Here is a 25,568-nt window from a genome sequence, read left to right as displayed (position 1 = left end):
CGCGCTCCCAGGCCCTGGCCGCTTGCTCGCTGCCCTCTGGCCAGTGCCGCCGTTCCCAGAACCCTTGCACCTCGGCCCCTGCGCCGGATATATCCTGCCCGGGGCCTTATCTCCAAGGCCCTGGGGCTCCCGGCATTTTGTTTGCTCTGGGCAGGGGCACCTGCTGGGCAGCTGTGGGCTTCCCAGGCTACCAGAGCAGGGCAGCGCCCCCTGGCGGCCTCTCTTGAGAGCCGGCCCTAGCCCGGGCCAGCCTCACTCAGCCCCGCGAAAGGGAGCGGCCCTGCCTGGCCGCCCGTGTTTGGGCGGGGTGTGTGTGTGGGGATGGGGATGGGGGTGGTCGTAAAAACAGGCCCACAGAGGGGACTTGTGTGGGGAGGCGAGTAGGGCTGAGGTCTGCAGAGGTTTGCCTGGATCGAGAAGGGGGCTCTGACAGCCTCGCCTTGTCCTCAGACCGAACAGGCAGTTCCTCGCTGTATGAACTTGGGTACCAGTGCTTAACTTCTATGAGCTTCAATTTCCCCATCTGTACAGTAGGGACGAAAACAGTCTCAGTCTCATTGAATTGTTGAGAGAATTAGAAACGCCAAACTCCATGAAAAGCTTTTCACACTTTGGCTGGCACATAGTAAAGGCCCTTTTCTTTGTAAATTTTGTATACCTCTACATCAATTTTACTTATTTGCATATTCTGCAGTACTACAAAATGGAATTCCTTGTGTTTCCCAGCAATCATACTGCGATGAAACTTTTTTTACCATGAAAAAAATTCAGATATACACAAAAGCAGAGAGATTAGTAAAATAAACCCCTAATCAAATAATAAATAAACTCCTGAGTGCCCATCACCCAGAATAAGAAGTCTTTAAATACTATTGCTTTACCACTCCCCTTCCTCCCTCTAGGCTCTGACACACCTGTTCTCCGTTCCCCCAGCGCCATGAGGGGCCTTCTGTGCTCACCACTGCCCTTGCTGTTGCTGCTCCTCCTGCCCTGGGAAACTCAGCTCCAGTTCACAGGTGAGCCCCTCCCAGTTGGAGGAGGGGAGCCGAAGCAGCTTCTCCAGCTGCAGCCAGCTAGGCCTGCTGGAGACAGAAAAGCAAAGGCTTTGCAATCATGCCGGGCTGGGTTCTAGATCACTGCTTCACTTGGCTAGGCCTCAGTTTCCCCATCTGTCGAATGTGGCTTAACCAAAAAAAAAAAAAAAAACAACAACAAATAGAAACCAAACCCGTTGCCATCGGAGAGGACAGAGTAGAACTGCCCCATAGAGTTTCCAAGGGGGGACTGGTGGATTCAAACTGCCAATCTTTTGGTAAGCAGTCAATTCTTAACCACTGTGCCACCAGGGCTCCAGGATGTGGCTTAGATGTCACAAAGTGGGGCTCATGCCTATTTGGCATTTACTTTTTAAAAATTAGTAGAAAACATTAAAAAATCTGGAGACTTCATATAAAATTCCTGATTTGGGACTTGTCTTAAAGAATCTACAGATCTGCTGACACCGGGTCCGCACACCCACATGGCAACACTTAGCTGGAGCTGCCCACTTTGGGAGGGCATTGGGCTCTCTGGGTGTCCACTGTCCTAACCCAACCAATTCACTCACCTGTGTTGCCTGCCTGGCCCCCTAGAGGTCCCTGGGTGGCGAAAACAGTCTGCACTGGACTGCTAACCTAAAAGGCTGGCAGCTTGAACCCACCCAGCAGTGCTGCGAAACAAAGGCCTGTCGATCTGTTTCTGTAAAGATTACAGCCAAGAAAACTCTATGGAGCAGTTCTACTCCGTAACATATGGGGTAGCCATTAGTTGGAATCAACTCCACAGCTATAAATATAAATATATATATATATATATATATGTATTTTTTGGCTAGGCCCCTATAGGCATTTGAGTCCCCCCTCCCATGGATAATGCCCCCTCAGAATAGCCCTCAGAGGTGGGGGATAGAGAATTCATTTATCCTCAGCCAACACTGGATAAATTGAGTGCATCTAACCTGCATTTGCTCCGTTAAGCCCGTGATGGGCGCTGTGATGCTGGGGATAGCAGCATTCCCCCCCGAGTTTCCCTGGGGGTGTCCTGGGAGGTGAGGCTTTGCTGACCTAGGAAAGACGCCTGCCCTGGTCTCTCCGCAGGTCCCAAGTGCAGATCTGGCCCCCTAGATTTGGTGTTCGTGATTGACAGCTCCCGGAGCGTACGCCCTTTTGAGTTCGAGACCATGAGGCAGTTCCTGGTGGGCCTGCTGCGCGGCTTGGATGTGGGGCCCAACGCCACGCGCGTCGGTGTGATCCAGTATTCGAGTCAAGTGCAGAGCGTCTTCCCTCTTGGCGCCTTCTCCCGCCACGAAGACATGGAGCGCGCCATCCGTGCCCTGGTGCCGCTGGCCCAGGGCACCATGACTGGGCTGGCAATCCAGTACGCCATGAATGTGGCCTTTAGCGTGGCCGAGGGCGCGCGCCCGCCAGAGGCGCGTGTGCCGCGCGTCGCCGTCATCGTGACCGACGGGCGGCCCCAGGACCGCGTGGCCGAGGTGGCGGCTCAGGCGCGCGCCCGCGGCATTGAGATCTATGCTGTAGGGGTGCAGCGCGCCGACGTGGGCTCGTTGCGCGCCATGGCGTCGCCTCCGCTGAATGAGCATGTCTTCCTTGTCGAGTCCTTCGATCTTATCCAAGAGTTTGGGCTGCAGTTCCAGGGCCGGCTGTGCGGTGAGTCAGGGGAGCTCTGGAGCGAGCCTGGAACTCTCCAGTGGCTTGGATTCGGGTTCCCGCGACAGTAAATTCCATCCCTTCCCAGTGTGGCCCCGCCTATTCCAGCTTCAGCCCCGCCCACCAGATGGAATCGAGTTGTTAGCGTTTTACCACACTCACAGGCTTCTGTCAAATTCCTTGGGTCGTGCAAATGGTTTAGCACTCAGCAACTAACCCTAAGGTTGGTGTTGGAACCTACCCAGAGGCACCTCCGAAAAAAGGCCTGGTGATCTACTTCTGAAAAGTCAGCCATTGAAAACCCTATGGCGCACAGTTCTACTCAGATGCACATGGGATAGCGATGAGCTGGAATTGACTCCATGGCAAATGGTCTTTTTTTTCTTTTTTTTTGGTATGTGTCGAATTGCAGCTCTGTCCATTTTTGCTTAGGCTCCTCCCACAAGGAGCAAAATTTAGCTTGTGGCTGTTCTGGTTTGCCGTAAGACTGGGCTCAAGTTCCAACGCAGCCCAGGCTCCACCCACAAGCACCACCCCTCAAACCTGAGAGCAAGAATCTACTCCCAAGAGTCATGACACATGGGTATGGCTCCTGCTATTGTCATTTTAGCTCCTCCCACAATGCTGAAGACCTGTTCTAGTCAGTCTTCAGGTTTCCCCTCTCCCCACCACCGGGGTTTAGCACCTCCACTCCGCCCCTGTATCCTATTGGCACATCTAGCTCCACGTACGCTTGCTGTGACCTGTTCACAGGGGCTGCTGTTGTTTTCATTAGTTGCCCGTTGAGTTGGCTTTGACTTGTGGCAACCTTACGTGTAACAGAAGGAAACATTGCCCAGTCCTACACCGCAGTCCAGCACAATATTGGGCAGTATTCTGTTGTGATCCATGAGGTTTCGCTGGCTAATTTTCCAAGGTAGATCGCCAGGCCTTTTTTCCTAGTCTGTCTTAGTTTAGAAGCGCTGCTGAAACCTGTCCACCATGGGTGATCCTGCTGGTATTTGAAATACTGGTGACATACCTTCCAGCTACTCAAGCCCTATTCTTTTCCTAAATGCTCCCACCTGAATTTGTCCCCCACATCCCCCACAAGTAAGTCTTATCCTAACTTGAGGACTAGGCCTGCCTCTGAACCCATCCTTATCCAACTCTCTTTTGTTGAAGGGCCCTGCCCATCTGTCCCCTGGTGATTCTAGTCCTGTTGTGTCCTCAGGGAAGGATCTATGTGCAGAGGGGGGACATGGATGCCAACACCAATGTGTCAGCGCCCTGGACATGTACCACTGCACCTGCAACCCCGGCTACCAGCTAGCAGCAGATAACAAGAGCTGTTTGGGTGAGAGCTTCCCCTGCCCTACAGTCCTGCTGCTCCAGAGCCTTCTGTGGCTCCCCATTGCCCCGATATTGAACCAACGAGTTTAGAAGGGGCTTTGGAAGTAAAAGCCCAGCTCTCTCACTTTACAGGCCTAAGAAAGAGAAGAGATTGCATGGGGTTACATTGTCTTTGGTGGGACCAGGGCTAGAAACCTTGACCCCTAGTTAGGCCTGTTTCTACACTCACTTTCTCTGCTCTTTCAGGCCAGTCTCCCACCCGACTCCAGTCGACTGCTCACACTTGTTTGTGTCTTCTCACTGGCTCATTCCTACAGTTTCTGGTACTTAGACTCTGCTGGGGCCTTCAGTTTGGTGGGTCTACGTACAGTATAGGCCCCTCTCCCCATGCTGCTCAGCCCTGTCTCCACCCCTCTGCTCCTTACCTGCTGCCCTGGCTGTTCTTCTTTGCCTTTCTGAGTCTTTCAAGTCCTAGTTCTTCATTTTTGACTCTGAGAAGCTATGACATACAGTGCCTTGCTTATACAACTGGGTTTTTCTTTTTCAGGTGTATGTTTATCCGTCCCCGGTGGTTGTAATTCCAGCTACCATTTAACCCCCCCAAAACAAACAAACAAATGAAACCTGTTCCCATTGAGTCGTTTCTGACTCATAGTGACCCTATAGGACAGAGTAGAGCTGCCCCATAGGGTTTCCAAGGCTGTAAGTCTTTATAGAAGCAGACTGCCACATCTTTCTCCCGTGGAGTGGCTGCTGGGTTTGAACTGCTGACCTTTCATTTAGCAGCCCAGTGCTTAACCACTGTGCCACCAGGGTTCCTATACCTAGCATTTACTGAGTCCCAGATGAATATCAAACGTTGTGCTAGTTACATACATTATCAGTCAGCCTCACAACAACCTGGGAGAAAAGGTACTGTTATTCCTCTAATCCAGATGGCAGCTGGGGTCGTCCTGTGTCTAGAAACTTAGAAAAGATTGGCTTGAACTCCCATTTGGTGACCTGTGGACATTCAAAGCCTTGCCATGGCCTCTGGGACTTCCTCAAGGGCTTACATTCTGGTGCTCACCTCTAGCTCCAAGATTCTGCTGAATTCGTTCAGTTTATGAATCCTCTTTCAATTTCGCAGTCACACGCAGGCTGTTGGTGTTCCATGCATGTAAATGAGCCCCTTCCATGGTTTACACATTTGTGCACACTAGGGCGTGTGTGTGTGTATGTAACTGTGCATATGTTCATTTTGCTAAAGATGGGGTGGACAGGGGCATGAGTTACATCTAGGAAAAGTCAAACATGCATACATACATATACACTAAAGAGAAAAACTCATTAATCATAATTGTGTCACAGACACCCTTGTTCTTAAGTTCTCAGCCACCCCGTTAAGGGGATTTTTCACTGGCAGCCTCCACCCACACAGTTTACTAATCCTCCTACCATCTCTCTTCTTTTTTCCTGTCTCCATCCCTCATCTCTCTCCCAGGAACCCAGAATTATTCTCACTTTTTTATGCAGGACACTTCACCTCTCTCAGCTTCAGGTCATCCTTGCACATTCAAACCAGCAAAATGCTGGGCAGGGGAGCAGGTCTCCTGCTTCCTCACAAGGAAGTTATGAATAGCAATTGCTCTCTTTCACTGTATTCCCATTTTTCAGATGGGGAAATGGAGGCTCAGACAAGTAAAGTGGCAGAGCCTGGTCCTCCTCTGTAAGTCAATGAACACGTCAAGAACAGGGGCTTGTCTTATATAACTGTGGATTCTCCTTGTGCCTGGCTCAATAGTGGGCACGCTGGGTCTGGGATACACCTACGGCTTGATTTGGGAGGGTCAGCTGGCCCAGTAGGAAGGAGGTCTATGCATGTAGAAATTGCAGATACTTGGGTACTGCCCAAGGAGCCCTGGTGGCACAATGATCAGCTCTTGGCTGCCAACCAAAAGGGTGGTGGTTTGAACTCACTGGCAGCTCCACGGGAGAAACACCTGGCAATCTGCTCCTGTAAAGATTAACCTGTTGCCGTCGAGTCGAATAAGAAACTCGTATAAGAAACCCTATGGACAGTTCAACTTTGTCACATGAGGTTGCTAGGAGTAGAAACCGACTTCATGGCACCTAACAGCAAAACTGGGTACAACCCCAGGCTAATTAAATTAGGATCTCTGGAGTTGGGGCCCGGGCACAGGTATTTTTTAAATTTTTATTGTACTTTAGATGAAGGTTTACAGAACAAATAGTTTCTCATTAAACAGTTAGTACACATATTGTTTTATGACATTGGTTAACCATCCCACGACATGTCAACACTCTCCCTTCTCAACCTTGGGTTCCCTATTACCAACTGTCCTGTCCCCTCCTGCCTTCTAGTCCTTGCCCCAGGGCTGGTGTGCCCTTTTAGTCTTGTTTTATGGGCCTGTGTAATCTTTGGCTGAGGGGGGAACCTCAGGAGTGCCTTCATTACTGAGCCTAAAGGGTGTCTGGCAGCACAGGTATTGTTTAAAAGCTCTCAGGTGGCTGTGTGGTCAGAGCTGAGAAGAGCAGCTCCAGGGCATATGCTGAGCTCACCTCTCCCTCAGCTGTTGACCTGTGCGCCCAAGGGACCCACGGATGTGCACACCACTGTGTCAGCTCCCCGGGCTCCTATTCCTGTCGCTGCCGAGCTGGCTTTGTGCTCCAGCGGGACCAAAGGAGCTGCAGAGGTGAGTGAGCCTCCTCACCTAGCACCCTGAACCCTGTCTCCAATCAGAGGTGACACCTCATTCTCTCTTGCTTCTACCAGCTATCGACCACTGCAGCTTCGGGAACCACAGCTGCCAGCACGAGTGTGTCAGCACCCTCAGTGGGCCACGGTGCCACTGCAGAGAGGGCCATGATTTGCTGTCCGATGGGAGGCGCTGTCAGGGTGAGGAGAGGTCTCCTGCATTTGTGCGGAGGGGTGGGGGACCTAAGCTGATAGGGCCCACTCTCACTTGTCCTGACCTCTCTCTCCTTTTAGCCCGGGACCTTTGCAATGGTGTGGACCATGGCTGTGAATTCCGGTGTGTGAGTGATGGCCTCTCCTATCGCTGCCTGTGCCCTGAGGGGCGGCAGCTCCAGGCAGATGGCAAGAGTTGCAGCCGTGAGTTATTGGTGGGAGGGTGTTCTGTCTGCCACTGCTGACATTCTCAGTGCCTTTGGCTTTGCCCTTGCTGTGGCCTGAGCCTGTGATGTGAGTGTCTTTATGTGTGTTTGGGGTAGAGGGTTACAGAGTGTGTTCTGCCCTGCCTCCTTCTCTTTTCCCTTAATCCTCTACCCTGCTGCCAGGGTTAATTTCAAAAATACATATTTGATCATATTCCTTCCTTGCTCGGATATCTTCCGTGGCTCACCAATGCCTATAGAATAAAGACCAAGTAATGCCAAATTGTGGGTTTCAGCCACACTTAGTGGATAATGGGAGTCCCTGGGTGGTGCAAATGGCTAAGGTGCTTGGCTGCTAACCAAAAGGTTGAAGGTTTGAGTCTACCCAGATGCACCTTGGAAGAAAGCCCTGGTGATCCAAAAATTCAGACATTGGAAACTCCGTGGAGCATATTTCTACTCGGATGTATGTGGGGTTGCCAGGAGTCAGAACTGACTTCATGGCAAGTGGTAACTGATTAGTTGATAATGAAATCAGATTAGTGGGTTACAACCAGCAGTAAAAAAAATAATAATGAAAGAGAAAATAGAATTTACTGCAAATGGAAAGAGTAAGGATTGTTTTGCAAGACTGTTTTTTTTAAATATGAGTGTGTGAAATGAGTGATGATGTATTTTTACTGTTATTATTATCTTTACTGTTGATTGAGATAAAAAAAAAAAGTTTGAACACATGACCTTAGTTCCTCACAATGTTGCTTTGGCCAGCCCATCAGCCTGTCTCCTGCCACCACACTCTAACATTTTAGCCACACTGGCCTCGCTGTTCCTGAAGGTGTTGAGAGATTTCCAGCTTCCATGCCTTTGCACATGCTGCCTCCCACTATCCTAGAATGTTCCTCTCTGCCTTGGAGAACTCCTACTCACCCTTCAAGACCAAATCCAATGTCACCACCACCATGCAGTCTTCCTTGACTTCTCCAGGAAGAATGAATTACTCCCGTTTTGGGCTCCCATGGACCTCTGCATGTCCCTCTGTTTTATAAAGCACTTTCCACAACTGAAGCATGTGGCACGTCTGACTGCTCCTCTCTCTCCTGAGTTCTCATAGATCGGGATTATGTTTTCTTTATTGTTATGCCCCCTTCAGATCCAAGCACAGTCCCTGGCTCAGGATAGGGAAGGCAACATTGTGGAGTAATTAGGAAGTACGGGTTTTGGGGTCAGACAGACCTGGCTTCAAATCCTATCTTAGCCACTACTAGCCATGAAATCTGGGGCAAATCACTTTATACTTCAGGCAGGGGCCTATCTATGGAAAATAGTGTCTACGGCAATTAGTTTTAAATTGCTGAATGATCTCTCACAGCTGTGGATGGAAACGTCCATGGCCAATAGAAGCTGCTCATTATCACCCCTTCTCAAGTGGCGCCCAGGGCATGCATCCCACCTGCCATACCTTAGCTATGCCTCTGCCTGCAGGACCTCAGATTCTATGAAATGGGAATAATACCAAGGGTACTGAGAAAACATCTGTAAATCACCTAGCCCAGTGCCTGGCACATGGTAAGCTGTCAATAAACAATGTTGCTGTTGTCATTGCTAATACTGGCAAAGTGCTTAGAACTTTATCCGGGTACATAGCAGATGGTCAATAAATGATACAGCTATTGTGGTGGCTATTATTATTATTTTAAAAAATAGTTTTTAAAAACACTCAGTAAATAGCAAAGGCTATAATGATGACTAGGAGCCCTGGTGGTGCAGTGATTAAAAGAGCTTGGCACTTACCAAAATGTTGGTGGTTGGAACCCACCAGCCGCCCTTCATAGGGTCGCTATGAATCAGAATCTACTGACAGCAGTGGGTTTTTTTGGTATATCACGATGACAGATGATGGTGATAATAGTAGTAGTAATAATAACAGTTATAATAATAGCACACACTTAGCACAGTGCCTGGCATCATCACCAAGTGTTCAGCACAGTGCCTGGAACAACAGGATTCAATAATGGTGTCTCATATAATAAATGTTTGCCGAATGAATGACTAGATGGATACATGGCTGCTGCCAGCCAAGGATCTGGCCTCTTCTCCATCACCTCCCGGCCTCCAAGCCCTTCTCCTCGCCGTGCAGGGTGCCGGGAAGGCCATGTGGACCTGGTTCTGCTCGTCGATGGCTCCAAGAGCGTGCGCCCGCAGAACTTCGAGCTGGTGAAGCGCTTCGTGAACCAGATCGTGGACTTCCTGGACGTGTCCCCCGAGGGCACGCGCGTGGGGCTGGTGCAGTTCTCTAGCCGCGTGCGCACCGAGTTCCCTTTGGGCCGCTACGGGACGGCGGCGGAGGTGAAGCAGGCGGTGCTGGCGATAGAGTACATGGAGCGCGGCACTATGACCGGCATGGCGCTGCGCCACCTGGTGGAGCACAGCTTCTCCGAAGCGCAGGGTGCACGGCCCCGCGCCCTCAACGTGCCTCGCGTCGGCCTGGTCTTTACGGATGGCCGCTCCCAGGACGACATCTCCTTGTGGGCGGCGCGCGCCAAGGAGGAAGGTGAGCTTGGCGCGGGACGCACCGGGCTGGAGTTGGTTGGGCGCGGGGAGGTGGCTTCGCACAGGGCCAGGGCGCCTCCTGAATCCCTGGACCCGGCAGGCATTGTCATGTACGCCGTGGGCGTGGGCAAGGCGGTGGAGGAGGAGCTGCGGGAGATCGCCTCGGAGCCATCGGAGCTGCATGTGTCCTACTCCCCGGACTTCAGCACCATGGCGCACCTGCTGGAGAACCTCAAAGGCAGCATCTGTCCGGGTGAGCACATCTGTCTCGGGACCCCTGCCTTTCCATCCTACCCCACCAAGTGCATCTCTTCCAGTTCACCCACACCGCGTTTGTGGAGTTACAGCCAGGGAATAGATTCTGGACAGCCTTGTTAATCAGTGTGGTCTGCGGAACAGCAGAACGGCCATCACCTGTAGCTTGTTGGAACTCCAGACCAAAAGCATCAGGATTTTACCCTTAGGTGATTCCTATGCATATTAAAGTGTTAGAAGCACTCCAGCCAACCCAGCCGCTGCCATCGAGTCTATTCCGACTCTTAGTGACCCTGTAGCAACCCTATGGGACAGAGTAGAACTGTCCCCATAGAGTTTCCAAGGAGCACCTGGTGGATATGAACTGTCAACCTTTTGGTTAGCAGCCATGGGTCTTAACCACTACGCCACTAGGGTTTCCCTTAGAAGCACTAGACTAGGCTATCTCCCAAATTAGTGGGTGTTCAGAATTACTTGGGGGAACTTTTTCAAAGGCACACCAAACCCCTCATTCGTCAGCGAAATCACATCCTATGTCCCTTTGACTTGCTAGAATTCAGCTTTAAGGACTTGGCAAAGTGGTGGGGCTGAGTGTGGTTCAAATACACAAAGACATGTATGTTTCGGAGAACGTAACCCATAAATTCAGTCCATTGTCTTCATCGGGTGCTCAGCTGAGGAAATAGGGACCAACTCTCTCTCTGCAGGAGAAACGGGCTGCTGAGTTGTGTGTACATGGTAGGTGATAGAGGGACTTTCTCGAGGATAATTTTTACCATGGATTCTTTAGACTCTAACCCAGGTTTAAGATACGATGCTTCTTTCTGATTACCAGGCTCCATCTCCAGAGATAGGTTCAGTAGGGCTGGGCTGGGCTGGGCTGGGCTGGGGCCTGAGGAATCTGTTGTTAGAACAACAGAAATAGGCTAATTCTAGTAATTAGCCAGGGAATTGTGGAGGCACTAGATTAGCAGCTCTTTTCTGGGCCCTTCTTGTCTTACTCTGATGTAGGACATCAGACATCAGACAAGACATTTAAACTCTACCCCTACCTTAACTTTTGTCTTCTCTAAAGGGAGGGTGTTGGCTGCTCAAGGTTGCCTCTAGCTTGAGAATTCTGAAGTAATCTGGGCTCTGTCATTGAATCATCATCAACTGGCTGCATGACCTTGGGCAGATCCTCCCCCTCTCTGGCCCTTGGTTTCCCCATCTGTAAAACTAGGGATCATTGCAGGACTGTTACCAGTGCTATTATACCCAGCCGTACATACAGCAGCTTGCTAAGGGTACATACAAGGCTAAGAAATAACTCTAAAATCATAACAGCAGCTTTTTATGGAAGGCTCATTTCCATGCCTTGTGCTTCACTACCTGTAGTATTAAAAGTGGCACAAATTTACAGCATCTCAGTGAATCTGATATACCAACCATTGTAAAATGCACCATTATTTTATATATTGCGAAGAAAAGAAATGTGTAGTTAGATTTAATTGTGCCAAATTTAATTGTAAGGTGATGTTTGAAATGTGGGGAGAAATAGACATGCATCAGTGGTTCTTAAGGATTAGTGTGCACTACAATCACTTGGAGGGTTTGTTAAAACAGGCTATTGATCTCCAACCCCAGAGTTTCTGATTCAGTAGGACTGGAGTGGGGCCTGGTAGTTTGCATCTCTAATAAATTCCCAGGTGATGCTGATACTGCTGGTCTGGGGACCACACTTTGAGAACCACTAGTTGAAAAACACTATGTAGTGGTTTACGTGTGCAAGGCTCTGCTCTACAGCTGTGCTATCCAAACAGCTATCTGCTAGCCACCTGTGGCTATTTAAATTTATATTAATTAAAATACAAGAATTTAGTTCCTTACTTGCATTAGCCACATTTCAAGTGTTAAATAGCCACATGTGACTAGTGGCCACGATGTTGCATGTTGCATGCATAGAATGTTTCTACCGCTGCAGAAGGTTTCGTTTGGAGAGTGTGACTGTGGACTCCTATGACTCAAAATGTGGCCCGTGGATCAGCAGCATGAACGTCACTCAGGGGCTTATTAGAAACAAGGACGCTCAGCTCCTGCCTCATTCTGAGTCAGAATCTCTGTTTTAACAAGATTTCCCCGTGCTTTCAGTGAGCATTAAAGTTTGGGAAACACTTCTGAGATGTGTATGCACACGTACACAATAAAATCTCACAACAACCCAACGAATAGGTGGTTCTCGTTAGGTGCTGTCGATTTTCGACTGATAGCAACCCGTGTGACAGAGGTGAACTGCCCCATGGGGCTTTCTAGGTTTTAATTTTTACAGGAGCAGCTCACCAGGCCTTTCTCCGGTGCAGCTGCTGGGTGGGATAAAACTGCCAACTGAAAAGCAGCCCACAGATTAAACGTTGTGCCACCAAACAAAACCAAACCAGTTGCCATGGAGTCAATTCTGACTCATAGTGACCTCCTTAATGAATAGGTACTCTCATTGCATCCATTTTACAGATGAGGAAACTGGGGTTAAAAAGGTTAAGTGAGTTTTCCAACAACAGAGCTGTGACTCAGCCCAGGTCTGTCGAATCCAAAGCCCACATACTCAACCACAGGCGGGTGGGGTGTATCATGGCCCTGCCAGGGCTGGGCTGGCCGCCTTCTCAATTTCCTGTTCTCCTGACTCTATGCCTGGTGGCGTAGTGGTGAAGAGCTTGGCTGCCAACGAACAGATCGGCAGTTCGAATCCAACAGGCGCTCCTTCGAAACCCTATGGGGCAGTTCCACTCTGTCCTGTAGGGTCGCTATGAGTCAGAATCTGCTCGATGGCAACGGGTTGACTCTATGCCTGGCTTGCAGAGGAGGGCATCAGCGCCGGGACGGAGCTGCGGAGCCCGTGTGACTGCGAAAGCCTCATGGAGTTCCAGGGCCGCACGCTAGGAGCGCTCGACAGTCTGACCCAGAACCATATCCTTTGTGGCCGGGGGCGCGGGCTGGAGGGAAGGCGAGAGACCTTGCGAATCCCAACAGCTTCCTTAATCGCACACTGGCCCAGCTGACCGCGCGCCTGGAGGCCCTGGAGAACCAGCTGGCCAACCAGAAGTGAGAGCCGCGGGTGGCCCGGAGCCAGGCTGGGCACAGCCTCGTGGACCGTGTACCCTCGTGCGCCGTCGGGGCGCCCAGGCCCAGCGGAGCCTGGCCCGCGGGCTTGGGCTGTCGGGAGGAGGCGCTGGCGGGCTCCCGGCGCTGCGCTCGAGCTGGCCTCGCCTGGTCCGCAAGCCGGACTTCGGGGGACCGAGGGATTCGGGGCGTGGGCGTGGGGGGAAAGGAGCGGAGTGCTAGATCCGCAAGCCCTCGCCGCGTGCTGCGCTAAGATCTTTGTTGGGTTTCTTTCTCTTAAAAAAAAAATTCTGGTTTCCTTGGTTGGGTTGTGGATCTTGCTGTGTCGCCAGGGGGAGGGGAGGCTAGACGGAGCGCACTCCGGCGGCGCCCGGCGGCGTCTTCGCGGAGAAAGGCGCTTTGTACTGGGGTCCCGCTGTGGGTGGGGGAGATGAGGGGACAGGGGGCCTGGGCGCTGCTTCTCTCTCCTTGTTTATTCAGCCGAAAACAGATGGCTCCTTATGCAGGATGCTGGAAGGAAGGGGGCTCAACAGGACCCCTTGGGGGTCTGAGCAAGTCTGCGCCCCGCACTCCGCTTAGCGAATTTAACACTTCAGTTTCTAGCCATGCCTATTTCCTGGTGCCCCTGAACCTAGCTCAAAAGCTGCTAGAACTGGGCGGGGGGAGTTGGCCAGGAGATGGGAGGCAGTAATTGAACACCTATATGGAGGATGGGGGTCGTGGGCTGGTGAGTTTCGCGTGGATTTTCTCTCTAAGGGAAGACGGTATATCAGCCAGGACCTCTACCCCAAAGGGTCTCTACCTGCCCAGACTGTGCCCCTCCCTCGGCCACCTCTTCCCCTCTCCCCAGAAACTCATCAACAGAGAACACAAGCCCCTTCTATTTCCTAGGTGTCTGCAAGAAACTGCAAATTAAAATGCTTCCCATCCTAGAGTGATATTGGGCAAATTACTCTATGGCTCTGTTTCCTCACTTGTAAAATGGTAATTGAAATTGTTACTTCAAAGAATGATGGTGAGAATTGAGGAAATTGTTCTAACGCATCTGACACTGTCTGGTACATATTAATGGTACATCAATTCATGGTAGCTATTAATTATTAAAAAAAATAATGGATGGAGCCCTGATGGTACAATGGTTAAGTCCTCGGCTGCTAACCGAAAGGTCGGTGGTTGGAACCCACTGCCGCTACTGGGGAGAAAGATGTGGCAGTCTGCTTTTGTAAAGATTTACAACCTTGGAAACCCTATGGGGAGGTTCTGCTCTGTCCTGTAGGGTCGCTGTGAGTTGGAATTGACTTGAGGCAGTGGGTTTGGTTTTTGGTTTATTAATTATTCTTAAAACAATAGCTAATATTTATTTAGCCTTCAACTTTATTCTAAGTGATTTACAGACATTCTCATTTTATCCTTACAACAGCCTTGTGAGATAGAAATTGCTTTCTTTTTCACCTCCATTTTACAGATGAGGAAACTGAGGCATAGAGAGATTTAAGTAAGTTTTCCAAAGACACATAACTAGTATGTAGCTGAACCAGGGTGTAATATTAGCTTCCTATGGCTGCTTTAAGGAGCCCCTGGTGATGTGGTTGTAATCCGATGAGGGTGGGTCCTGCCTTGCCTGACCTGAGTCATTTGAGAGACACCAGGCCTTTGAGAAAGAGAAAGTAGACTTTGTTGCAAGCACGTCAAGCACGGATCTCAAATCAAGCTCCCTGAGGTTGGGGATTCCAGGGCAGTTATAGGGTTTGGATAGGGAACTTAAGCACAATTCATGAAGTTTCTGGGAATATGCAGGCAATTTCAAGAACTAATTAACATGTATGGGGGTGCAGTGGGGGGATGCAGTACGGTGGCTGGGGGCGTGTGTTTTTTAGGGGTATGACTCATGGAGTTTATCTGAGGACAGCTTTGTGGCTTATTGCTTGTGTCCGAATGGAGGGGAAGGTGGCAGTGGGTAGTGAGTGGCCTTGAGCAGGGGAATGGTAAGATGACCTTGGACTGTTACACGGAGTGCCTTATCAGGAACTCACAGACCCTGAGTGTGATGGGAGGAGGGGGAACAGTTTAACCCTGTTGGTTACACAGTGGTCAAGCACTTGGCTGCTAACCCAAAGGTCAGTGGTTTGAACCCACCAGCCACTCCTCAGGAGAAAGGTGTGGCAATCTGTTTCTGTGAAGATTAAAAACCAAAATCAAACTCATTGCCATCAAGTCGATTCCAACTCAGGGTGACCCTATAGAACAGAGTAGAAGTGCCTCGTAGGGCTTCTAAGGAGCGGCTGGTGGATTCAAACTGCCAACCTTTTGGTTAACAGCCTAGCTGTTAATCACTATGCCAGCAGGGCTCCTCTATAAAGATTACAGCCTTGGAAATCCTATGGGGCAGTTCTACTCAGTCCTATAGGGTCGCTGGGAGTTGACTCGATGGCAATGGGTTTGGGTTTCTTATAGCTGCCATAACAAAGTACTACAGATGTAGCAGCTTAAAACAACACAGATTTATCATTTTACAGTTCTGGAGGTCAGAGATCTCTAATGGGTTGGCAGGGTTGCATTCCTTCTGGAGGCTTTAGGGCAGATTCCACTTCTTTGCCTTTTCCACTGTCTAGAGGCTGCCTGAATCCCTTGGCTCGTGGTCCTGCATCACTCCCACCTCTGCTTGCATGGTCACAGTTCCTTCTCAGGTTCTGTTGCTACTGTATGGCTCTTATAAGGACCCTTGTGATTATATAAGGCTGACTGGGATAATCCAGGATAATCTCTCCATCTCAGGATCCTTGATCACACAGTCAAAGTCCCTTGGTCATGTGAGGTAATACACCTGCAGGTTCCAGGGATTAGGACATGGACATATTTGGGGGGCCGTGATTCTGTACCACACAGGGTTTGAAGCCTGAGCGACTGACTTTAGAGCAGGCCCGCTTAAGCACTTCCATGTCTTGCACCTTGATGAAGGAGAAACATTTGATTAAGTAAAGCTCTAGAGTTGGGGAGCTCAGGGCTGGAGGGGTGAGGCACCCCTGACTGTCCCTTTAGCAGAAAGAAGGAACTTCAGATGAGAGGATAGAGCAGAGAGCAGATAAGGAGGGAGAAATCCCAGGGGAGGTGACCTTTGAGCCAAATCTTAAACAGTGGCTGAAATTTCTGCAGGTGGCGATGGGGAACTTTACAGGTGAGTGAAGCAGAAATGTGTGTGGCCAGGAGGGACTGGTGTGGGAGACAGGAATGACTGAGATCTTACCTGGACGTGAGGATCAGATGAGCTAAAGTGTTACTCATAGTGCCTGGTGTGACCTCACTTTGCCCAACCCCTTCATTTTACAGTTGGGAAACAGGTCAAGAGGACAGAGTTGCCTGCCCAAGATTACACAGTGAGAAAACAGAGGCTGGACCGGGCATCAGTCTGGGAGGTCTGACTGGAACAGAGTCCTCAGCTGTTGGGGGACACTGAGGGCAAAGGCGAGGCTTCTCCCTTCCCTCTCCCTGGTGTGACCAGCACCACCTTCTTTGAGGTCTCTGCCTCACTTGGAAACCCTGGTGGCATAGTGATTAAGAGCTACAGCTGCTAACCGAAAGGTCGGCAGTTCGAATCCACAGGCACTCCTCGGAAACCCTGTGGGGCAGATCTACTCTGTCACTGTAATTCGAAATCAACTCCACAGCAACGGGTTTGGTTTTGGTTTTCTCACTTACTCTTTTTTCCCTGCACTCTCCGTAGAAGCCACTTGGTGGCGCTGGAGCTCTGATTTGGAGCTAGATGCCAGAGAGCCATTTCTGGTATTTGGCATCTGGCACTTGGACTGATGAGCTAGGCAGGTCCTTCTCCATATAGATCCCTCCCCACCCCTTCCTGTGCCCCCACACTCTGGCAGCTTCTACCATCCCAAGCTAGAAGCTGCTGTTGCTGCCCCTGGGCATTGGCAGCACGCTCCAGGGTTTTATATTTTTTCTACCACTTAATAGCTGCGGGTCGGTGTTGACGAGATACTGGTTCCCTTGCCCATTCCCTGATTCTCTCATATATTCCCCTTTCCTCTTACCCCCTTTACCCTTTTGGGTAAGACAAAATTCCTGATCACTAGTCATGGCTTACTTAAAGGCAGCTAGTCTTTGCTTCTTTGTTTACTCCCCCACCCCTCCTTCAAAGGACAAAAGGCTTGCAAAGTACTCATCAACTGAGTAAAACAAACATCCATTAACCCCCAAACAGAAAGTAAGAACCTCTGTAACAGTGGGAGGAGAGTATCATGGCCAAGAAAGCTCTGCTCAAGAGAAGGCACAGAGCCTGGGCACAGACGCTGGGCCAGAGCCCCCAGGTGCCCTGCACCAAGGATGCTGAGAACCTGGCTTTCAGAACTCTGCACAACTGGGCACAGAGGAGTTACATTTTGGGGAAGGGGATGTCTTGATTCCAGGTTCCATGGAGGGGGCTGAGGAGGCAGAGGGGAGTAGTGTCCCCAATCCCTGTCAGTCCTCATTTCTTGGAGATTTTGAGTAATTAAAAGGGCAACTACCTTCAGCAGTGGTTTGCAGAGATGTCACTCATAGAACTGTGTCTTTTACTTGGTAATGTGTATCGGACATGGACTTGGGAAAGAGAAGGGCCAAGAGGGCCTGTAACCTCAGCCAATCCCCTCAACCTCCTTTCTGGATTTTCACCTGTTTTCTGACTCAGTTTCTCCATGCCTCTTGGCCTTTCCACCCTGCTACTTTAGTTACGGCCCTTCTGTTCTCCAGCTGGCACAGTTGCCGTCTCCAAGGGCTTTTTGGACCCAGGATAGTGAGAAAAGAGAGCGAAGACGCTGGTGGCACAGTGGTTAAGTGCTCCACTGCTAACTGAAAAGTCGGTGGTTGGAACCCACCAGCCACTTCGTGGGAGAAAGATGTGGCAGTCTGCTTCCACAAAGATTACAGCCTTGGAAACCCTATGGGGCAGTTCAACTCTGTCCTACAGGGTCATCATGAGTTGGAATCAACTGGACGGCAACGGGTTTTACAGTGTGCTGTGGACTGCATTGTCTTCTTCGATCCCCTCAACCTACAGAAGGGAAAAGCGAGATTCAAAGAGGCCAGTTGCCCAAGGCCACAGAGCTTGTAAGTGGATTCCAGATCTGATCCCAGAGTCCCTGGGTGGTATAAACAGTTAACACCTTTGGCTGCTAACCAAAAGATTAGAGGGTCGAGTCACTCAGAAGAAAGGCCTGGTGATCTGGTTCTGAAAATCGGCCATTGAAAACCCTGTGGAACCCAGTTCTACTCTGACACACATGGAGTCGCCAGGAATTGGAATCTACATGATGGCAAGTGTTATTTTTAATTGATGGGTATTTGGGCAATCTACAGCTCAATTACACTCCCCAGAAGATATAATGACCTGCTTCTCAGAGCCTACTGTCCAGCCCTAAGACTCCAGCCTCTGGCTCCACCCATCTCCGCAGGCACACAGCTGCATGGGGCGTGGCCTAAATCCACAGCTTCTAACAGCGCCAGGTGTGAGCCTCTGTTTGAACAAAGCAGGATTGGCCAAAGGTTTTAGAATAAGAGAGCTCAGTGGGCCAGGTAGGAAGGAGTAGGTGACTCTGGGGTGGAGGGCGGGGTCGGGCCTGCCAGCCAGCTTCCCTCCTGCTCAGCAACCCCCTCCTCTGAAGCCAGGCCTGCCTCACAGTGTTGATCTTCATCATCTCACTTCAGAATGGGAGGAAACATCTGCAAGGCCTCCCCAGTACCTTGAAGGACTAGTGGCTCTTATGTCCCCTGCCCAGGGATACTTTACTTTCAAAGAAGCTTTGCTGAAAGAGAAGAAAGGTTAGCCCAAAGGGAGCATCATTCCTGGTGGGATTTGAGGCCACTGAGGCCACGTATATGTACTGAGCCTATCCTTTTTTCACATACTGAGATGGGCTCTTTAGCCTACACTACCATGTGAGGTTAGTATTATCACGTCCATTTTATAGATGAGGCAACTGAGGTCTGAGAGGGGAAGAGATGTGTCCAAAGTCACCCAGTGAACAAACACATCTGTGTCCAGGGCTCTTCCACTTCATCAGGGTGGTCAGTAATGAGAATGTTCCAGGTGAAAATGGGGGCCTTCCCTTGACTCAAACACCAGCTGTTAAAAGACTGAGGGTCTGGGTGGGGAGTGGAATTGGGGAAGGACTGAGTGGGTGCTGGGGAGCCTTTCCGTGTCAGCTCAGCTGCATTCCAGGCCACGGGCAGAGAGGCGGTCCACGACAGTTGATGTGAGAATTGAAGAACCATAATGATGGTACTGATACTAATAGTCACCGTGACTCAGGCTTTGGGCGACTCACAAAGCAACTTCCCATCTTTCACAGCTCAGCAGAGGGCAGACAAGGGGGAGTGGTCATTCCCATTTTACAGCAGGGAAAATGCAGGGCTGCAGAGGGCAAGTGACTTGCCCAGGATGAGATGTCGAGTTACCCACAGTGCTGGGTAGGACCCTGGTCTCTCGGCCACCTGGCTGGGGCTCTTGCAGCTGAGAAGGGATGAGGTGGGGTTCTGACCATTTGGTCGCCAGACAGAATGGCACTTTGTCAGAACTGCAGCTCTGCCCCACCCTCTCCAATCTCAGGATGGTACCAGGCGGAGGGTCTGGACTGGGGGCTGGGGATGCCAGAGGAAGAGGGGCCAACCCCCAAATTAGCCATGCCTCCTGTGGGTCCCCTTGACCACTCACCCCTGGCTGACCCGTGGCTGATACTGCTTCAGGATCTGATTCCATGGCTTTGACTTGGACCGGACTCCTTCCCTCCGGGGCACGTGGGTGCCTTTCATGCAGGTTCTTCTTCATGCCCCTGTCCCACTGGCTCCCAGCCTGGCTAGGTTTAGCAGCCGTTCTCTCTGGAGAAAATAAGTCTCCGTCATGAATAATGTCCGTTGAACACCAATGATGTGCTAGGATCTGTGCTGGGAGGTAGGTTTCATTTAAGCTGGGACTGAACCCTTCCTGGTGGGCTTTGTTTTTCCCATCACCTTCTCTGCCACATAAAAAAAAATAAAAACAAAAACAATTGCCTCAGGAATGACACTTGTTTCTAATTTCATTAAATATGTAATGCTGTCTTTTTTTTTCCTTTCTTGTTTTCTGTGGGTTCCAGAGAGGAAGGTGGGGCTACCTGTAATCAGAGGTTCTTGTATTACTGCTCTAATAATTAAAAAAAAATCACTAGCTAATATGTGCTTGCATTGCCGCTGACGGGGACTGCAATTGGGCCCTGGGCACCAGGGCCAAGGGTTACAGAATCCCTAGTGTGTACCACCCTTCTCCTACCTGTTTAAATATTTATATCAGACACAGAAAACACACAATGGGTGAGAAAGTAGAGAAAAACCAAACCTATTGCCGGAGAGTCTGTTCTGACTCATGGAAACCCGGAGTGTTACGGAATGGAACGCTCCATAGGGTTTTCTCGGCTGTAATCTTTACGGAAGCGTGTCGACAGGCCTTTCTTCCATGGCACCGCTAGGTGGGTTCAAACCTTTAGGTTAGTTGACCCATTGCCGTTGAGTCCATTCTGAGGGATAGCGAGCCTACAGGACAAAGTAGATCTGCCCCATAGGGTTTCCAAGGAGCGTCTGGTGGATTCATTCGAACTGCCAACCTTTTGGTTAGCCGCTGAGCTCTTACCCACTGTGCCGCCTTAGGTTAGTAGTTTAGTGCAAACCCTGTCACCTAGAGATCATGGTGGCATATCCCTATTTGTACAAGTCAGCCCCACATGCAAGGAATAAACGAGGGTACGCATGTGAAGCCGGTTCAGAGAGCAGGAGTAACAATAACGAAGGCTTATTCCGTGATTGCCACACGCCACGCCCTTGACCTTCATTATGTTATTTAATCCTCTGAGTTAGTTCATAAACCCCACTGCCATTAAGCCTATTCTGACTCATAGCATCCCTCTAGGACAGAGTAGAACTGCACCATACAGTTTCCAAGGAGCGGCTGGTGGATTTGAACTGCTGACCTTTATTGTTAGCAGACTAGTTCTTAACCACTGCTCCACCAGGGCTCCCTGGCTCATGAAGTAGGTGTTATTTTCCCCATCAGACGGCCAGGAAGGGATGAAGGTAAGGACTGGGAACGCACTTCATAGTGCTGCCTCAATAAATGGTAGTGAGATAGGAAAACAGACAGGGACTGCCTCTATGGCTTATAGGATCTTAAGAGGGATTTTCTAGGACCCTGCAATGGGGAAGGATGCAAGGAGGCTGGTCCAGATTGACATATAACCTGGGACTAGGGGCCGACTGGGGGGACTTCCTACACCAGAGGTGAAGTATACAGGAAGAGATGCACACTGTGGGGATAGGAGGGAGCCGGCGTTGGCCAGAGGAAAGGAGCAGGGATGCAGTGGCAAGAGGGGAAGGGGGACCCCTAGGCTGGAATGGAGGCCAAATCACAGTGCTTAGAGAAAATAGGAACTAGGTGGGGTAGAGGTAGAGCTTTCAGAGTTGGAGGCTAATATTCTGCAGCCCTGCACCTGGAAGGAGCAGCGCCCTCACTGGGATGGAATCCAGGGTCAGTCTGTGTCAAATCCTAATATTAAGAGGTGGAAGGAAAGGTGGACCCCTCCCCCACTGTGAATTAATAATTTAGTAAGTGACAGGTACTTCTTATACACAATTTCATAGTCATATTTAGAAGGTAGAATGCGTTGAATTTCCTAATGGATTGGATAGAGGGTGTAAAAGTAAGGTCTGAATGACTGGAAGAATGAAGTCGTCATTGCTGAGATGGGAATCACTGGGGATGACACAGCTTGGCCGCTAGGATCAGAGTTCAGCTTCAGTCCTATTAAGTTTGAGATGTGTATGAGGCATCTAAGGTGAGACCTCAGGGAGGAGTTGGGTATATGAGTTTGGAATTTAGGAGAGAGGTCTGGGCTGAAGATAGAAATTAGGGAGCCATCGGCATTTAGGAAAGCCAGTTGCCGTTGATGCGACTCTGACTCGTGGTGACCCCATGTGTGTCAGAGTAGAACTGTGCTCCGCTGGGTTTTCCATGGTCGATTTTTCAGAAGTAGATCACCAGGCCTTTCTTCTGAGGCATATCCGGGTAGACCCCAACTATGAACCTTTTGGTTAGCAGCTGAGTGTGTTAACTGTAGCACCCAGAGACTCCCATCAGCATTTGGCTGGGACTTAAAGCTATAAGACTGGATGAGGTCACAAAAGAAAGAAAATGGATAAAAAGAAAGAAAAAGACCAAGAACTGAGCTCTGGGCCCTCCAATATTCATTGGTTGGGGAGAAGAGGAGGGACCAGGAAAGGAGACTGAGTAATGAACAGTGAGGAAGGAGAAAAACCAAGAGATTTTGATGTCCTGAAGCCAAGTGAAGGAGTAAATCAAGGAAATGCTGCTAAGGGGTCAACTAAGATGACAGCTGAGAACTGGCTGTTAGGTTTAGTGCCCTGGAGACCACTGGTGACCTAGACAAGAACGCACTGTCAGTGGACTGATGTGACAGTGGTGGAGGGCAGACTGATTGGAGATGTCAGAGAGGATGGGAGGAAAGGAATTAGTAGTAGGTATGGACTTTTTTTTTTTTTATGGACATGTCTCTTGAGAGTTTTTGTTTTTTAATTGAGCTTTAGATGAAGGTTTACAGAACAAACTAGTTTCTCATCAAACAGTTAGAACACACATTGTTGTATGACATTGGTTAACAACCCCGTGACATGTCAACACTCTCCCTTCTCAACCCTGAGTTCCCTTCTCTTGAGTTCTGCTCCAAAAGACTTGTTTCCATGGCTAAGAAATTTAACTAAATCTGTAAACCAAAAAAACCAAACCTGATGCTGTCGAGTCGATTCTGACTAATAGCAACCCTACAGGACAGAGTAGAACTGCCCCATAGGGTTTCCAAGGAGTGGCTGGTGTGTTCGAACTGCCGACATTTTGGTTAGCAGCTGAGCTCTCAACCACTGTGCCGCCAGGGCTCTGAATCTGTAAAGAGGTAATAAAAAAAATTTTTCTTCTTTTTTTAGAATAGTTTTAGATTTACAGAGATGTGAAGACAGTACAGAGAGCTCTCATATACCCCACATTTATTTCCCTATTGTTAACATCTTACATGTTGACATGTTAGTATGGCACATTTGTCATGATTAATGAACCAGTATTGATACACTATTATAACCAAAGTCCATGCCTTATTCAGTTTTCCTTAGTTAAAAAAAAAATATTTTCATGATATATACATATATATATATATATAAAATTGTTGTTAGGTGCCATTAAGACAGGGAGCAAAGGCCCTGAGATCAGAGGGTGCCTGTTTGAAAAATAGCGAAGAGACTGGTGTGGTTAGGGGAGAAGCAAGTAAAAGAGAAATAGACTATGTTATAAGGGAGGTAATAGGGGCTTGAGTGTGGAACCTAGAGACTTAGTAAGACAAGGAACAGAGGGGCCCCCAAATCTGCACACAAAGTAACAAGAAATGGGCCAGGGCCACAGAAACAAAGCCATCCCACAAAACAATGGGGCAGGGTATCTAAAAAATTAGCCTGCAAACTTCTTTAAAGTTGCCTTTCAGAAGCAGCTGGAGAAAACCAGGCCTAGGGACATGGGCAGAACATCCACCTGTGACCACTATGTGACCTTCCACCAAGGGCAGCTGGGGAATTGAACCCAGGGAGCGAGAGACTGCACAGGCGCGACACCCCATAATAAGTCCTGCTACGGATCCCAGAGGCCTCCAGGACAGAAGCCATCTTGGAAAGCTGCTACACACACCTTAGTTAACATATCCCCGCCTGTGCCTATGAATAACATGAATCTTTTCCTGCCCAAGAACTTTTAAAAACTTGGCCCCGTCTTTTGTTCTGTGAGATGAGGGTAAGCATTGCTCTAGGCCCTCCTCGTTTCCACTTGCAAGCCTCTTCAATAAAGCTTTGCTTGTGTGGAAAACTACATGCCTTACCTGCTAATTCTTGACCAGTGAGAGGCAAGAACCTTATTCCGGTTAACATCATGGAGTCGGTTCTGACTCCTAGTGACCCTATGTACAACAGAACAAAACACTGCCCAGTCCTGCCCTATCCTCACAATCGTTTTTATGCTTGATCCTGTTGCTGCAGCCACTGTGTCAATCCATCTTGTTGAGGGTCTTCCTCTTTTTCGCTGACCCTCTGCTTTACCAAGCATAATGTCCTTCTCTGGGGACTGGTCCCTCCTGATAACACATCCCAAGTATGTGGGACGAAGTCTCGTAGTTTGCCATCCTTGCTTGTAAGGAACATGTTCATACATTCCATGTTCTGATTATTTTATTTATATATATATCCTTAGCCCATGATGGTCACCATGATGGTCACCATGGTTACCATTGCTTTTTTTTTTTCTGGACACACTGCAGCTGTCAAATGTAACCCTTCATTATCTGCTTCAGAAAGACTACAGTGGTGCGCTTCTCCTTGGTCCTATTTTTTGGCCACAGAAACCTTCACTGCTCTCTCACTTCCCTGATATGTATGTATATATACGTATACCTCAAGATACTTGCTTTTTCAGTCATTTTCATGTGTACAACTCAGTGACATTAATTACACGCACCATTTTGTGCAACCACTACCACTATCCATTCCCAAATGTTTTCATCATCCTTAACAGAATCTCAGCACCCCTTTCCCTTAGTTTTGACCTAATGTCCCTTTTCTGTTCCTGGATCCCATCCAGGATACCAAATCTAGTTGTCGCAACTTCTCAGGCTCTTCTAGATGGTGATAGTGTCTCAAACTTGCCTTGTTTTGGTGACCTTGACAGTTTTGAGGAGCACGGGTCAGCTCTTTTGTAGACTGTCCCTCAGCTGGGATTCGTCTGATGTTTTCATCCCTTGATTAGCCCAGGTTTAGGGCTTTTTGTGAGGAAGACCACAGAGGGGAAGCGCTAGTAAAAGAGTTCATCTTAGATCTCCCGGCTGGGTCTTACTGAGGCGGATGGGCTTCTGTTAGGAAGAGCATATGGCTTAGCAGTGGCATTTTCCTCATTCCCAGCAGGCTTGAGGGGGCACAATTTGAAATGGAGGAAAGGTACCAACACTAAATCACAAGCCCTATCGGAGAATCCTGGGTGGGGCCTGGGGTGGGCAATGGTTGGAATCACTGCAGGGTTGAAGCATAGGGCCCGGGCTTTTGGAGTGTTTGTTCTCAAAACTGATAAAGTGTTGGACCTTTGTTGGGGTCACCCTTGGGTCTAGGGTTAGGTCTTCATCTTTTTAAAAATTACTTATTTTTTAATTATTGAAAATATACACAGCAAAACACACACCAATTCAACAATTTCTACACATACAATTCAGTGACATTGATTACTTTTTCCATGTTGTGCAACCATTCTCACCCTCCTTTTCCCAGTTGTTGCTCCCCCATTAACATGAACTCACTGCCCCTCCAAGCTTACTAGGTAACCTTTCGGAGTTGCTGTTGTCAGTTTGATCCCATACAGATAGTTCTTCAAAAGAGCACCGCCTTCTTTACTAATTAAGCTAA

At 49.3% G+C, this 25,568-nt stretch overlaps 1 protein-coding gene across 4 annotated transcripts; it reads left to right on the top strand.

Moving 5' to 3' along the window:
- The first annotated feature begins 329 nt into the window (after window positions 1-329).
- MATN4 (matrilin 4) lies at window positions 330-13,077 on the top strand. 4 transcript variants are annotated; one of them, XM_003411730.3, is made up of 9 exons: window positions 330-1,016; window positions 2,136-2,705; window positions 6,611-6,733; window positions 6,814-6,936; window positions 7,030-7,152; window positions 9,292-9,705; window positions 9,805-9,957; window positions 12,795-12,902; window positions 12,983-13,041. In XM_003411730.3, exons 1-9 carry the CDS (start codon window positions 938-940, stop codon window positions 13,039-13,041), a joined length of 1,752 nt encoding a protein of 583 aa, XP_003411778.1. In that variant the 5' UTR covers window positions 330-937. The 4 variants fall into 4 exon arrangements, with proteins under 4 accessions (XP_003411778.1, XP_064132198.1, XP_003411779.1 ...); XM_064276128.1 differs by having other exon boundaries at window positions 12,795-13,077; XM_003411731.3 differs by lacking the exon at window positions 6,611-6,733.
- The last annotated feature ends 12,491 nt before the right edge of the window (window positions 13,078-25,568 follow it).

This window comes from Loxodonta africana, chromosome 24, assembly GCF_030014295.1.
Source record: "Loxodonta africana isolate mLoxAfr1 chromosome 24, mLoxAfr1.hap2, whole genome shotgun sequence".
NCBI classification, from domain to species: Eukaryota; Metazoa; Chordata; class Mammalia; order Proboscidea; family Elephantidae; genus Loxodonta; species Loxodonta africana.
The sequence above is the reverse complement of the archived record's forward strand: the minus strand, read 5'-3'. Positions and strand labels throughout refer to the sequence as shown.

Excerpts from the sequence above, each read along its gene's own strand:
- MATN4 (XM_064276128.1), top strand. The coding sequence starts at position 938 with ATGAGGGGCCTTCTGTGCTCACCACTGCCCTTGCTGTTGCTGCTCCTC. Across the intron at positions 6,937-7,029 it reads CGATGGGAGGCGCTGTCAGG|CCCGGGACCTTTGCAATGGT; the intron begins GTGAGGAGAGGT and ends CTCTCCTTTTAG. Across the intron at positions 9,706-9,804 it reads GGCGCGCGCCAAGGAGGAAG|GCATTGTCATGTACGCCGTG; the intron begins GTGAGCTTGGCG and ends TGGACCCGGCAG.